This window comes from Struthio camelus, chromosome 15 (assembly GCF_040807025.1).
Source record: "Struthio camelus isolate bStrCam1 chromosome 15, bStrCam1.hap1, whole genome shotgun sequence".
Classification (NCBI taxonomy): Eukaryota; Metazoa; Chordata; class Aves; order Struthioniformes; family Struthionidae; genus Struthio; species Struthio camelus.
In genome coordinates this window covers 21,172,215-21,187,079 of record NC_090956.1, presented here as the reverse complement: position 1 = coordinate 21,187,079, position 14,865 = coordinate 21,172,215, and the positions used below count along the sequence as shown (strand labels likewise).

The 14,865-nt window shown below is 50.3% G+C and overlaps 1 protein-coding gene across 3 annotated transcripts in view; it reads left to right on the top strand.

Annotated features, from left to right (window-relative positions):
• The first annotated feature begins 7,994 nt into the window (after positions 1-7,994).
• RAB40C (RAB40C, member RAS oncogene family) overlaps positions 7,995-14,865 on the top strand; it is a 44,883-nt gene continuing 38,012 nt past the window's right edge. The window contains exons 1-3 of one of the 3 annotated variants that reach the window (XM_068908522.1): positions 7,997-8,215; positions 8,709-9,084; positions 11,758-11,787. In XM_068908522.1, coding sequence (XP_068764623.1) covers positions 8,931-9,084; positions 11,758-11,787 — 184 coding nt within the window. In that variant the 5' untranslated portion in view covers positions 7,997-8,215; positions 8,709-8,930. Of the gene's footprint in view, positions 8,216-8,521; positions 8,588-8,708; positions 9,085-11,757; positions 11,788-14,865 lie in introns of those variants that run through there. The other 2 variants (XM_009672085.2, XM_068908523.1) reach the window with 2 other exon arrangements.

Below are 14,865 nucleotides of genomic sequence, written 5' to 3'. Positions count from 1 at the left end.
TGTCTCTCAGGGTCAGGATGAACCCAGAGTGCTAGGGAGAGGTTGGAAGGGCCCCTGCAATGCCTCAGCTTCCCCACAAAATCTAGGCAATCTCATTCCAATGCTGCACCTCTTCAAAATGCTCAGTGACTTCATTTTGCCTTGCCAATGCAAATTAGCAATGTCAGGAAACAGGCATAGGCTGCAAGGGACAGTGGCCCTCTGCACAGCCACTTGCTGATAGGCAGGCATAGACAGCAGCAGATGGGGAAGGACAACCTGTGGGACTCCATGCTGTGGCTATGCAGTGAGGCTGTGGTGATGTGTGTGGCATCTCAAGATTTGCTCATGTTGGTGGAAGAGAAGCAGCTTCCCAGAGCTGCTGCCAGCCCACAGTGCTACCCAGGCTCCATGAGATCTGTCTCAACCGTCGTGCTCATGGGGAAAGGATGGAGCAGTTGAGCTGTTCCTGCTGGCTCCTTGCCCTGGGCTCTCAGGATCCTGACTGCCCTGGGCAGCAGGGGGTCCTGTGCATGGGGCAGCTGGTGGGAGGTTCACCCTGCCAGATTGCCTGTGCTCACCTGCAGGCTAACAGAGGGGCTGTGACAGTCAGCATCAGCAAAATGGAGAGTCCCTTTTTGCCTTTTTTGTTCCTGTTCTGCTCCTCAATGCAGCGCACTCCCCAGGGGAGGAAAGTGAATCAGTCATGCAGTAAAAGACAGGTTTGGGCAGCAATTAATAATTCATGCAAGTAAAACATCATGAGGCTGCTGCAACTTCAGGAGCATGGGCAAGGGAGCAGGACAAGAAAAGGAGGAATGGAGGCTGGTAGAAAGTAGAGCAGAGAAGCTGACTCATCAGCCCAAGGGAGGGCTGCATTTGGCCCCACTGAGCCAACAGTCACGTGTTTCCATGCCACTGGGCAAGGCAAGAATTACAACAGCAGGAAAGCTCTCAGGACACCATCTGACCTGCCAGGAATCATTGCCTTCTGTCACTGCTCATGTTTTGAAGCCTTGATCCTGCACTGAAGAGCTGCAGGCCATCTTCAGCATCAGTTACACAAAGGGATCTCAGGATCTCACTGGATTAGGCTTTGAACCTCATAGAAAGGGCAGAGAAAGAAGAGCTGGGGAAGAGGCTGCTAGGTCCTCCCACTGCCTGAGGAGGCAAGATTTCAGAGTCAAATGCAGGAGGATCAGGCGGAGGTTCTGGCTACCAGGGCTACACGAGAGCATTTTTGTAGCAGGGCATGGAAGGATCTGATGGATACTGGTGTCCTCCCAGTGGGAGGCAGCTGGGAAGGAATTCAAAGCTGGCCCCTGATGCAGGATGGAGGGAAGTAGGGCAAGGTAGCTCCTCTGTTTTTGGGGCTGGGGGTCATGGGAAGCACCTGTATGTCTGAGGTGCAGCAGCATTTGCAGTTCATGAGTTTTAGACAAGCCAGGTTATACCTGTTTAATGCTTGGGAAGTGACATGCCAGGCAGTAAGTTCATCATCCACACTGCATCACTGACTGATGCCCCTTGTGAGACGCATCACAAAACCCAGATTCTCACCTTCGCTTCCTACTGAGCCTGCTCAACCCTTCAGCCCCACTGGGGCCTTCTGGGTTTTCAAGCTGAGCAGCCAGGGGGTATGGGCTGATGGGGGCAAGAAATCTTCCTAGAAGTGGCCTGACCCTTAGGCAAAAACCCAGCTTGTTCTGAAGCCTTCACCCTTCCCAGCCAGCTCCCCAACTCCTCCAGCAAGCAGAGCACCAGCCTAGAGATGACACCAAAGCACTGGCAGCGGGGGAGCCCTCAGTCAGCATGAACAGGTTCTCTGCCTGTCCTTGGGGGAAAACAGGGCAGAAGGGAGTTGGCAGCTCACTGTGTCAGTCCAGCAGGCCTCACTCCCAGCCTCCCACAGCAGGTATTTGGGGCTGGAGCGTGCCCCCATGAGGCCGATGGGTCTCAGATGGAGGAAGATGGATGCAAGGAAAGGCCCTTTGCTCCATCTCATCCCTCGAATGAAGGGTGATTCATGTGCCTGATCTGACCCACACAAGTTCCCAAGGCCTCTTGCCTGCAGAGCGAAACCTTTTCCATCCCAACCACTTCTGGCTTCAACATGGGCTAATGTAAACATACCTGTAGCCATCAAAAACAAGCCAGAGCTTTTCACAGGCTTAAACATGTTCCCTCATGCTCCACTGGTAGAAAATGCTGCTCTACTGGTTCTGAATTGCATGTCTGCAGCTCCTCTCCAGCTTTGGTTGCTGAGGCTACAGGCCACCCTGCTGCACTACCATGACTGCCTTCCGTCCCATGGGGCCCTAAAAGCTAAAAGAAGGACACAGCAAAGGCTAAGATCACTGGAGCACCACAGGACTGGGTAGTGGGTGTCACTGAGGCTCTGCACACTCATTCCTGTCACCTCAGTCGCCCAGAACTCCTTTTGCCCCAAGCTGGCCATGCATGGGCAGGGGTGGAGGTACTCTTTTCATAAGGATGGAGCTAAACCACTTGCTGGATTCCCACAACTCTCCTGCACAAGCCCAGCAGGAAGGACCCCACTCCCCCCCCCCCCCACAGCCCAGAAAAGGAACAGAGTGCAGCTAATCATAGCCCCAAATCCCCTTGGCCAGGCTGTCACCATGCCTGCACCCCAGCAGCCCTGATGACTCCCATCAGTGAGGCCAACAGTTCAGCTTGGCTCTGCTAGGTGCAAGGCCACATGCAGTGGTGCAGCTCATGGGGGTGGGGCACTCCACATCCTTCCAGGCTTGAGCCGAACGATGGCTGGGGAGCCAGGGGCTGCGCTCCACCCCAGAGCTAGCTGCTCTCCAGCCCCTCTGGAGGGATCACCTCATGGGCCTAAGTCAAGAGAACACACGCGAGCCCATCTTTAACGGTGTAGTAATGCCACATCAGTCCTAAGGGCTTTCCTGTCCTGGAACCTGCAATAACAGTGGCCCAAAGCTGCTTCCAGCAGTGAAGAGGATCTTCCCCTTCCCCTGGAGTGCCTCTGTGGATGTTAATCTGTGACTGTGATGCTTCCCCTGCTCTCCTTGCCTGCTGGGAGAATGGTGTGGGTCAGCAAGGAGGGAGATGGCACATAGGCCCAAAATTACAGAATCACAGAATCACAGACTGGCCAAGGTTGGAAGGGACCTCTGGAGATCTGCTAGTCCAGCCCCCCTGCTCAAGCAGGGTCATCTGGAGCACATTGCCCAGGATCACATCCAGGCAGGTTTTGAATATCTCCAGCAAAGGAGACTCCACTGGGCAACCTGTTCCAGTGCTCCGTCACCCTCGCAGTCAAGAAGTTTCTCCTCAGGTTCAGATGGAACTTCCTGTGCTTCAGTTTGTGCCCGCTGCCTCCTGTCCTGTCGCTGGGCACCACGGAGAAGAGGCTGGCCCCATCCTCTTGACACCCTCTCTTCAGATACTGGTACACATGGATGAGATCGCCTCTCAGCCTTCTCTTCTCCAGGCTGAACAGGCCCAGCTCTCGCAGCCTTTCCTCAGAGGAGACATGCTCCAGTCCCCTCATCCTCTTTGTAGCCCTCCACCGGACTCTCTCCAGTAGCGCCATGTCTCTCTTGTACTGGGGAGCCCAGAATTGCACACAGTACTCCAGGTGAGGCCTCCCCAGGGCTGAGGAGAGGGGCAGGATCACCTCCCTCCACCTGCTGGCAACGCTCCGCCTAATGCACCCCAGGAGACCCTTGGCCCACATTGCTGCCTCATGCTCAACCTTGTTGTCCACCAGCACTCCCGGGTGTCCTCCTCTGCAGAGCTACTTTCCAGCAGGTCGACCCCCAGCCTGTACTGCTGCATGGGATTATTTCCCCCTAGGTGCAGCACCTTGCACTTGCCTTTGTTGAACTTCTTGAGGTTCCTCTCGGCCCAGCTCTCCAGCCTGTCCAGGTCCCTCTGAATGGCAGCACAGCCTTCTGGTGTGTCAGCCACTCCCCCCAGTTTAGTATCCTCAGCAAACTTGCTGAGGGTGCACTCTGTCCCTTCCTCCAGGTCACTGATGAATATATTGAACAAGACTGGACCCAGGACTGACCCCTGGGGGACACCGCTAGCTACAGGCCTCCAACTTGACTCTGCGCCATTCACCACAACCCTCTGAGCTCGGCCATCCAGGAATTAAGGTGCTGCCAGCAGCTTTGTGAGTGCTCTCAGTCTCTCCAAGCATCCAGACACAGCAACTGTCTCCCATCACCGCCAGTGTCAGGAGAGCTTGCAGGGACCTGTTGCCCCATTGTGGGCACAGGACCACCTTTTACCCTTCTGGAAGGACCTCCTCTGCCCAGGTCCTACCATTTCCCAGGTCCAGTGAAAGAGCCTAACACTGGAGGGTCATCTAATTCATAGTAAAGGACCACACTATCTGTCATGTGCTGAGGAAAAAACCAAGCCCTGCTTCAACAGTGTGCTGAGTTGCAGGCCACCTTTAAAGTCCCTCCTGCTGGTGTCTGATAAAATATAATCTCTCCTTGTCTCCATATTTCTAAAGATACTCTCACAGCCTAGCCAGGCTGGCAGGGAGGTGCTGCAGCCCCAGGTGGAGGGCATGCAATGGAGACAGGCAGCTGTGAGGAGTCAGACACAGGCTTTGCTGCACCAGCCTGGCTATATCTAGTAGAGCTGGCTTGCGGCAAGTGGATTGTTCTGGTGTTTAGGTTCAGGTGATTTTTTTCCTCCTCTCTCCATCCCTCTCAGATAATTCCAGGAAGCCACAGCAATGCAGGCAGCCCCAGGAAGCCAGCAGCTTCTGCCCAGCCCGCTCACTGCAAGCATCCCTGGGCCAGTTGGGCTTGCGCTAACAGGGGCACCAGGCTGTTCTGGACCTTGCCCCATGTCTGCCACAGTCCCCTTTTCCCTGTTGCCGAATCCTCCTACACAGAGGCAGCAGTCAAACTGCCATTCCTCCATGGCCATCCAGCCCTCCATCCCCAGCCTCCCAACCATCCCATCTTCCTCCCCCTCTCCCCACCCCAACCATCCAAGGGGATTTCAGAGATCAATGTGAGCATGCCTCAGAAAATAAGCAGTGGCACTCACAGGGTTAGCAGGATGTGGGAATGAGAGCTGATGCTCTGAAGACTAATAAAAGTTGAGTTCATGCCTTACCCTTAACAGAGGTACAGATGTGCTCTATCCCCTCCTTCGAATTATGGATTTTCTTGAAAAAGGTAGGAATGTCCCCTCTTACAGCATCTTTGCTGTCACATTTGGTTAGAAAAGAGCCATGGAGGTAAAAGAGATTTGGGGGAAAAGGGGAGTCAGAGGGGCTAATGTTGACTGGGTGCTGTTGAGCCCTGCTCTGGACTGTGGGCAGCCAGACCCCACTGATATGCACAGGTGTGTGCATGTGTGCATCGGGAAGAAACCTCTCAGACTCTGTAACCCTGCAGCGGCACCAGGAATCTGCAACCCATAGCCAGGATATGTTATCAGCCAAATGCAGTCCTGGCCTTACTGCAACATCTCAACCTACCCTCTGCTCCTGGAAATCTATAGGCTTGACCCCAAATGTTAATTTGATTTAATACAGCAATGTTTTCTGGAGATCTCCAGCACTCAAAATCACTGGAAACGCCCCAAAGGAGGAGGCGGTTTTAATGCAGTAGTGTTTTCTGGAGATCTCCAGCACTCAAAATCACTGGAAACTCCCCAAAGGAGGAGGTGGATGTGTGGGTTGCAGGGCTGGAGCGGAAGGAGCCAGCAGCCTCCTTGGAATACAGATGAGTTTCCCTGGTGCTTGCCGAGTTCAAGGCCCACTCAATCCCTGAGGAGTAAGGAAATTGGGGGTGGGTTAGAGTGTCATTTTAAATGGGACTAATTGTTACATGCAGCAAGGCAGCCAGGCTGGGAACCTAATTAGTGGGCTGGCTGGCTCTAAAAAGATTAGCCAATATCCATTGTTTAACACACAGCTACCTCAGTGAGCCTTGCAAGAGAGAGGATCCTCACTCAGCCAGACCCCAGGATCTTCCAGAGCCTCCAGCCCTCCTTCCTACCACAGTGGCCCCACACAGCCTGGGCAGGCAATAACACTGTGGCACCCCATCTGTGCCCCACTTCTTGGGGGGGGTCAGAGGGCTCTCATAGCCCAGAGTGCTTACAGTATGATAGCCAAGGAGTCCCTGGCCCCCCAGAAGGAGAGGAACAAGCTAGGTACCCACTCCTGCAAGTCTCCTTTGCAAAGCAAGCTGAGCTGAGCAGATGCTGGGGTGCCGCGCTGTCAGGGTGCCCAATGGTCAAGATGTTTGAGTGCAGACACCGGCGCTGCTCTGAGATGGCCACAGCCTGGAGGTACTATCTGGTATTGAAATGCAAATGAGATGAGCCAGGAAAGAAAAGACAGGAAAAGAATGAGGCTTTGAAACAGGGCTGCAGGATGTTCCCATCCCTGCTGGTGGTTAGGAGGACGAATTCACTCCCTCAGATATCTACAGCACAGTTAATGGTGCGGTTTGCCTGGTGACTGCCCAACAGCCTGATGGATGAGCTGCAGGCTGGAGCAGTAAGAACAGCAGTAAGAACGGTGAGACGTGGTTCCCCCCCCAAGTTTAGGGCCTTAAAGCAATTCCTCTTGGAACTGAGCTCATTCTCCAAACATAGGAATCCTTCCTTTCCCTCCAGATCACTGATAGTACGGCCTTAGGGGATCGGAATAGAACAATTTGATTTCCTTTCCAGGCTATTCTCCATCACAATGGACTTTTAATCCCAAGTCTCTCAGGCTGCTCAGCCCACAGGGCAGGCAGGCTGTTTGTCAGGATCAGCCTGCTGACTTAGCCCACCTTTGAAAGCTGGCCTGCAGGGCTAGATCTCTCCTTAAAGCCATTGCAGGCCTGCAGCATCGCCTGACTCAGCCCTGTGCAGCCCTCAGGGCAAGTGAGTGGGATGTGCAGTGGGATGCAAGCCGGCAGTGGGTGCAAGTGGCACAGGCTGGAACGAGTCCAGCGTGTGAAAAGCTGTATCGAGTCCAAAGCTTGTGGCAGCCACTGGGAAGAGTCCCACTGGCTCCGCCAGCCCTGAATCAGGCCCTACATGGTCCTTCCCACCTTGACCTGGCTCCCTCTCCTCAGCGACATATGGCTGAGATGGATCACACTTGCTCTGTGCTAGTTTCTCCTCTCATCTTCGCACTGAGAGCCTGATTCAGTAAAGCACTTAATGATATGCCTGACTTTAAACACATCCTTAAGAGCCCAGGTGAATCAGAGCCCAAGACAAAGAATTAATCTGCTTTCTTCTTTTCCCCTCTGGCCTGGGGAGCCCAGCTGTTAAATTCCTGTGATCTTTCTTCTCTCCCACACTCTGCTCTGGGGCAGACTTCTGTATGACCCTCTCTGCAAAGGCATTTCAACATACCACAGGGAAGCTGCAGCCTGGTGTGCTGATGCACTTCAGGCACCCTCATTGGAGCTGCAGGGGCTGATCCCTGCCGCGGCAGCACGCGGGAGCCTGGCGGTCCCCACCAGCTGGGCTCCCCACCGGCCTGCCCCCCTCCAGCCTACCTCACACCGAGCCTCCCCCCGACCCACACCTGGTCTGCCCCCATGCCTGCCTGCCTGCCTGCCAGCCTCCCCCTGCCCCTGCCCCACACCCGTCCTGCCCCCCGATGGCCACCCCCTGCCACACACCTGGCCTGCCTCCCCCTGCTCCTGCCCTACAGCCGGCCTGCCCCCTGCTAGTCTCCCCTTGCCCCACGTCCGGCCTACCCCCCTGAAGGCCTCCCCCTGCCCTACAGCCGGCCTGCGCCCCCCGCCGCTTCCTCCGCCCACATGTGCCCCGCCCCGCCCCGCAGGGAGCTCCCCGACTCCCAATCCCAGCATGCCCTGCTCGAGCGCGTCCTCAGCGGCGGCGGCCAGGCCTCGCAAGGCACGCCGGAAGCTGTAGTCTGCGCCCTTCAGCACCTCCCACAGACGGTCGGTCGATGCAGCCTGGCAGTCCCGCCCCCTCTTTCGTACGTGGCTTCCGATAGGCCAGAAGAGCGCGGGAGGGGCGAGGAGAAACGTGGGAGTAGGCGTGGTGGGGTGGTGGCAGTGGTGACGGACGTGGCGGCAAGCCTATGGAGACCGGGAGCCGAGCAGGGCGCTCGCTGCGGCCTCACCGTCGGCCGGCCCGGGTGCTGCGCGGCGGCGTCAGGCGGAGCTGGTGGCGCCGGAGGTGCGGCCGTCCTGGCGGCGGAGCTGCCCCGGCCCCGGGGCGCACGCCCGGCCGCGAGGTGAGTGCACCGGCGGCAGCCTGCCACTGCAGGCCTCCCTCGGCCGCGGGAGGGGCAGCGGGCTGGGCCGGGCTCCGTGGAGAGGCGGGGGCGCGCTGGGTCCCGGCCGCCGCTGGCAGGGCTGAAGCTCGGTCGGGGGAGGCGGCGGGCCCAGGCCTGGGGCGGGCAGGGCCGCACCGGGCGGGCAGGCTCGCGGCGCCTGGCGCCCGGGCCCCCGACCGCACTCTGGGGCGCCGCGGCGAGGCCCCGCTCGCGGGCGGCTCCGGCGGGGCGGTGGGCCGCTGCCGCACCGTGTTCTCCGCAGAGCCGGCGGGTGATGGGCTCCGCGCTGGGAGCTGTTGCTCCGACTTCAGTGGCCTTGAGGAGAATCAAGTGCGATTTCTTTGTCAGCAGCTGGGAGGAATGCTTGCTTAATTAATAAGATGCTAATCACGGGTGAAGGAACTAAGATTTTTTTTTTCTTCTTTTTTCTTCTCTCCCCTCCTTCCCCCAGGTGTCTGAGCGTATCTTGGCAGAGAAGATTAGATGCAAGATGGGGAAGATGGAGGGCTCGTTCTGAGATCACCTCCTTCTTCTCTTTCCTTTTCTGCCTCCCTTTGAAAGGGGGAGAGAGATAATCATTCTCATACATTTATCTTTAAAAACTCAGAGGCTGGAACTGGAGCTCCCTTCAATCTGGCTGTGTGTTTAGTATGCGGTTTGTGCCTCTTCACTAATGAGAGGGAGAATGGGAACCCAGGGAAGCCCTGTGAAGAGCTATGATTATCTGCTCAAGTTCTTGTTGGTAGGAGACAGTGATGTTGGTAAAGGAGAAATCCTGGAGAGCCTTCAAGATGGAGCATCAGAATCCCCTTATGCCTACAGCAACGGTAAGGCTTTTGGAAGGGGTGGTGGGCGAAAGCTCTGTCCTGTGACATTACAGGTAGCTTTAGATAAGGTGAATGATCTGTGCTTTCACAGTTCTTACTGAGCTGCAACTCTGAAATCTTGTAATGTATAGAGAAAAGGAACTCTGCATTATATCATTGTTAATAGAAAAATCAATTTTGGGGAGGGAGGGGCTCTTTTTTTTTTTTTTTTAATTGAAAATATAATGCGGTTTATTAGGGTTTGCATTCATGGTAGTCGAAAGGTGCTGACTGTTCCTTAAAATCACAGAGGTCTCCTGGAGATTCTGACTAGAGAGATGCTAAAGAAGTTGGTGTCAGATGTAATCACAAGACATGCAAATCCTTAAGCATAACTGGACCGTTACCAAACATAGCTCTGGTTGTATATCCTACTTAAACAGCCAAATCTATTTTCCATCATCACAGCAGGGGTTAATGCAAGGATTGATTGGTACTAAAAGGAAGTACTATGGGGTCTGCAACAAAAGAACAGTAACGTTATTTCCAGACTAAAGCTATTTATGACTTGGTACTTGGGTGTTGAGAGTACAGATTCATCTGTCTGCCCCCTGCAAACATCAGGGTGTACGATGGAGCCCATGACAGACCATTAACTATAGTGTCACAAGATTATAATTAAGAGCCAAGGAGTGACGCTGTGCTATTTCCTGCATCCCTTCACTGCAGTTAAAACGTAACACTGCCTGGTATGGTACAGGTCCTGGGGTGATTTTCAATCTGTCATAGATTTCACCATCTTCAGTGCAAAACAGTGGCCCCAAGGGTTTGACAGAAACGATCTAATTCAGATCCTGCATCCTCACCAGAACCAACCTGAGGGCTGGAACAGTTAGTATTTAGTTTCATCCGAGATAATCAGGTGCTTCTGGACGCTTTGGGCTGAAGCTGGCTGAATTTAGAGTTTAAAGGAGCAGTGTGGCTCAATTCCTAACTGTATAATAGTCCTCAGAACTAGTATCATCGTTTTAAGAACTGATGCAAGAGCACACCTGATCTGCAGATATTTATGGGGAAGCAGTGACTCAGAAAAGTCAGAATGGTTGTGAAATTGGAGTAGCAAATTCTGGAACTAGAGGATTGTGGTATCATTCATCTGTTTGGATGTCTGGCTGAGCTTCTGTGGTTTACCTTGGAGGAGTTACTTGACACTTCTAAGCTTCCCTGAAGAGACATTTTATCTCTGAAGAACCTGCCTCAGTTGGGAGCTATAGAACTGCTCCTTGGGATAAATATTTACTAAACAGAAATGGATGAAGAATAGAACAGGGATTGTTGTTTTGAGTTGGAATTGTCTTCTAATATAAATGATTTTAACCATTGTTTAGAAACAAGTGGTGGAATAATAGGTATGATTGAAAGGAGCATCTGTGTGTGATGGTACAAAAACAAAAAAAAACCCCAATTTTGTCTATAACTAAAAAAGTTTTGTCCCTGTACCCACTATTTTATAGCAAGACAATACTGCCATCTTTTTCTAGAAAAAAGAAATAACAGTACACTAATGTATTTAAAACCTTCTCCTGTCTTCTGTAGGCAGTGGAACCCATTCTTATGTAGTGAATTTTATACAGTCAGATACTGGGTTTTTTTTGTTTTTTTTTTTTCCTGACAATATATGCTTTAGTAGTCTCTAATTCTGTTGCTTCTGCTAAATTGCATGCTTTTTGGATAATCAGATTGAACAGCTTTGCAGTTTCAGTGAATTTGATACTGCTGATATTCTTGACAGCCTTGGCAATCGAATTTCCTGTGTCTCTGAAATAGCTGGGATATAATACTGACAGTGCAAGTGTCTCTGCCAGCATGCTTTAGCTGTGCCTTGACAAGACCAAGTACCTTCATATCAAGGGACGGACTTTGTGAACATTTAATGCTTGGCCTCCTGGCTGAAGCAGCTGGCTGAGGTACTATAGTTTCTTGTGATGTGAGCACTTGTCAGCTACAAACTGGAGTAAGATTATTAAGGGCTCTGTGTGTACTACCCAAAGAACTGTCCTGCTCTCTAATGGCCTGGCTTTGAACCTGTAATCCAGAGAGGTGAAGGGCTTGATATTCTGTTACAAGGTTCCAAAACCTCTCATTCCCTCTGTCTTTTTTTTATATGTACCTAATGCTGTCCTAAAACTACAAAAAGGAGTGTTATGTAGAAGCTCTTTTGTAAATCTCATATTTCTAAGTACACCCTTCTTATCATCCCCTCCCACCCCCATGCCCTAATTTGAAACGCATGTTGTATCATGCGTTGCTTCTTCCATCTGTCCAGAAAACAGATCTTGCCATTATCAGTGCAAAATGAAATACGCTTTAGGTTTATTTTGTGGTTGGGACATCTCTCATTTCAAGCAGTTTCCCTAGTCCATAATTCCTGGAGGGGAAGGGATAGAGTAATTGTGCCCAAGTACTTTGCCTCTTTGGAGGTAAAGTGTTTTTACTGTGTTGGCCAAGGATAACTTTTAACACAAGTTTTTGAAATGTAGTATGAAACAGATTCTCCTTTCAGCTCTAACTTATTTTTTTCTGAAAGACTTAACTTTAGAAGTGAAACTCTTTATAAAGTAAGCTCTGTATTATTGCTGCTGTTGTACACCTGACATCTAGTAAAGAGTTTGAGGGGTTCTTTCTTTTCTGCAGATCTGTCAGGGAAAAGTGGACAACTGAGAGGTAAGGAAACCCTGTCTCTATCAGCATCTTGTTTGTGAGCTCTAAAGAGAAGGCAGCCTCTGCTTGCACATGTCCAGTTTCTGAAAGCTTTGGATGCAATATATTCTATTCTCCTTTTATCAAAGCATCATAGTAGTTTATTTCCATTATTATTTGGGATCCTTGAGCTGAAACATCACTTTTCTGGCCTATCATAGTAAATTAAATGCTTCTTAAAAGGGCAGTTCCTATTGGGTATAGTAAGACCTTAGCAATGTCCCTTTTTTTTAAATCACTATAGAAGATAAATCTGGTTTATATAAGCAGAGAGAGTTTTTACTCGCTGGATGCCATTGGCCTTTGCAATGTGAGTCAATATGTTTAATGCCAGCTCTGGATAGCTCTCTATTGTTGGTCTGTGTGTGGCTTGGAGTGATACACTTGACCAAGCAAGCAGAGAAATTGAGAACTGCAAAAGCTTTGGATACAGACCTTCTTAGTGACTTTAAAATGTCTGCTTGATTCAGCATTTGAGGTCCAGTTGTCACCTGTGTGTTTTTTTATAAGGTTCATATTCAAGTTAATGAATGCATCAGTCTCCCCAAGTGTGCTACCTATGAAGAGCAAGAGCTACTCCCTGGGAATGTTGTTTGTGCCATGATACTGGACATTGGCTCTCCTACCCCCAGTTTTACATGAGATGTAATGGAAGCTGTTGTTAGCACATAGAACTCAGCCCCCAGAGGGGTTTGTAACCAAGTTTGACTTGCGTTTTGCTTTGTTTTGGCCAGGTTCGAAAGACCCTCAAATAAACCTTCTTACTAATGTTCTGGGAAAAGTGCAGAGTTTGGGAACAGCTTTATAACATTTTTCCTCAGGGCTTCCAGTGTCATCCTTCTTCCCAACTTTCATCCTTCTTCCCCACTCTTGAAAACTGCTATTGAGGAGGCCGGTTGCCATTTCCTTTCAGAGCACCACCATTACTCTTTACAACTAGAGGGCTTCACTGAGAATGAAAAAGCCTGCCTTTCCCTTGAGGCCCCAGAATGCTTTTTCTTCTCTGCATGCACTCTTTCTCCCAAGGTACAGTGGAAGGTTATCCTAGCCCCTGTAATTTGAGCTGTGATGGAATAGCTGACTCAAAGCAAAACTGTGCACCTTACTCATGGCTGCAAGTCAACTACACAGATCACTTGCCACTTAATTGCTTAAATTACCCACTTGTATTTTGTCCTTATCCTTTCCCAAATACTGAAGCAGGACAGAAATTCTTCTGCTTGAAAAGCTCTGCAGGTTTTTGGACAAGTAGATATGGTGGAGCTACGCATGAAAACGGGCTGTGTATGTGCTCACATGAGGAACGACCTTGTGTCCTCCACAGAAGGATCTATCATTTTGTCAATACTGTGTCATAGATCCTCTTCTGAATATCTAATTATTCATATGCTTACACCTGAAACAATCTTGTTTAGCTTGTTTTTTTGGCTTGCTTGAGAAACCTGTCTTGTTCTGTACTGCATCACTACTGAATGAGTCATGTGGAGGCCTCCTTATATAAGAATGCTTGACGGGCACAAATGCCATTACTGCCATATGATAAGGTGCTCAGCATGCACCAGAAATAGGGTCTGGGCTGCTTTCACTATGAGGACGTGAATGTAATGTTCTCGTTCTGATTATCACGTGATTAAATGCTTTCTTTTCTGGAATGGTCTTCACCTACTGCTGCTCCCATAAGAAAGGAGGAACGTGTGTTGAGGAAAAAATATAAAGTGTTTCTGAACAAATAGCTTTGTTTGGAAGGGTGTTTTATTAGTTTATAAAAGCTTTTTTTTTTTTCCTACCCTCACCTTATGTTAAGAGAATCATGAGGAGGAAGTTTTAGATCTGCACTCTGATCTCTTCCTTTTAGCTTCTCAAGGAGCATATGAAAGCTGAACTGAAAGTTGTTGTCCTGCTGCAGCATAGTGTGCTGACTGTCCCTTCTGCAGTGACCTTCTCAAAACTATTTTCAACATCATCCCTTAGCTGGGGTTTAGTATCTTTATTAAAGCATCATTCCTAGGTGCTCTGTTACCCTGCTAGGTACACTATATTCACTCACTGAAGAAAATCTCAGTTTCTCAGTTCTCTAAACATTTCCTTGGATCAGTTAATAATAGAGTAAAAGACAACTTAAATGCTTACTTATTATAGCTACTCACAGTTTTTATTGTTCAGATAAAAACTGTTTGAGTCTTTCCCAAGTATATCTGCATACTCTTCCCAGTATGCAAGGAATTCAGCTTTTGGGCAGGAGCTGTACATACTTCTCTGCAGACCCATATTTCTGTCACTTCTCTAGCACAACGGTGCTCCTCGGTGTTTGTGCTTAGCTAGAACTCTTGGCTCCCAGAATCAAGATCTAGGTCCATGTAACTTGGTGTCCTTTCCCTGGTCAGAGGCCTGTGAGAAAGAGCATTAAAAGAACAGTTGAAGACACTGCTCAGACCCTCCCAGCCAGTGCTGTTTGCCTAGGGACCTCGCAGCTGCTGTTTTAATTATAAGATTGTTCTCTCAAGTGACTGATGTATTTTCCTCTGACTGTTTTTGTGCAGTTTCCTTAAATGTGAAGTTCCCTTTACTGGCTGTTTCCACATGTCCTCTTACACCTCCTTCTCTAGAGTGCAGTCTAACCCCTCAGTCACCAGTGTGCATGCAGAGGTGTTAGCTGGGAAACTGTTTAGCTTTGCTTTGTAGTAGTCTTCAAGTTAGTGAGTCGCTCACTAACCAAGAGACTTACTTTTACCACAACCGCTGCACACAAGGATAGAGAAAAGGGGGATTGTTGTCTTGCCTTCCTTTTCCTCACTAACAAGGAAGGAGTAAGAGAGGGAAGTCTCTTGATCTTCTGCACTTCTGTTCTTTGCCTCTCACGTTTCCAAGATCTACCAGGGAGATGCAGTCTCTAATTTCTCCTCTTGACACCTCACCTACTGGCTCTGAATTTGCTGCTGTGTTTGGCTAGAGTTCCTGCTGTACTTTAGAGGTGCCACTGCTGCAGTTTTTGCCATCACTGATTTGCTTTCTCCAAGCCTTCCCTTTTTTATGAATTTATTT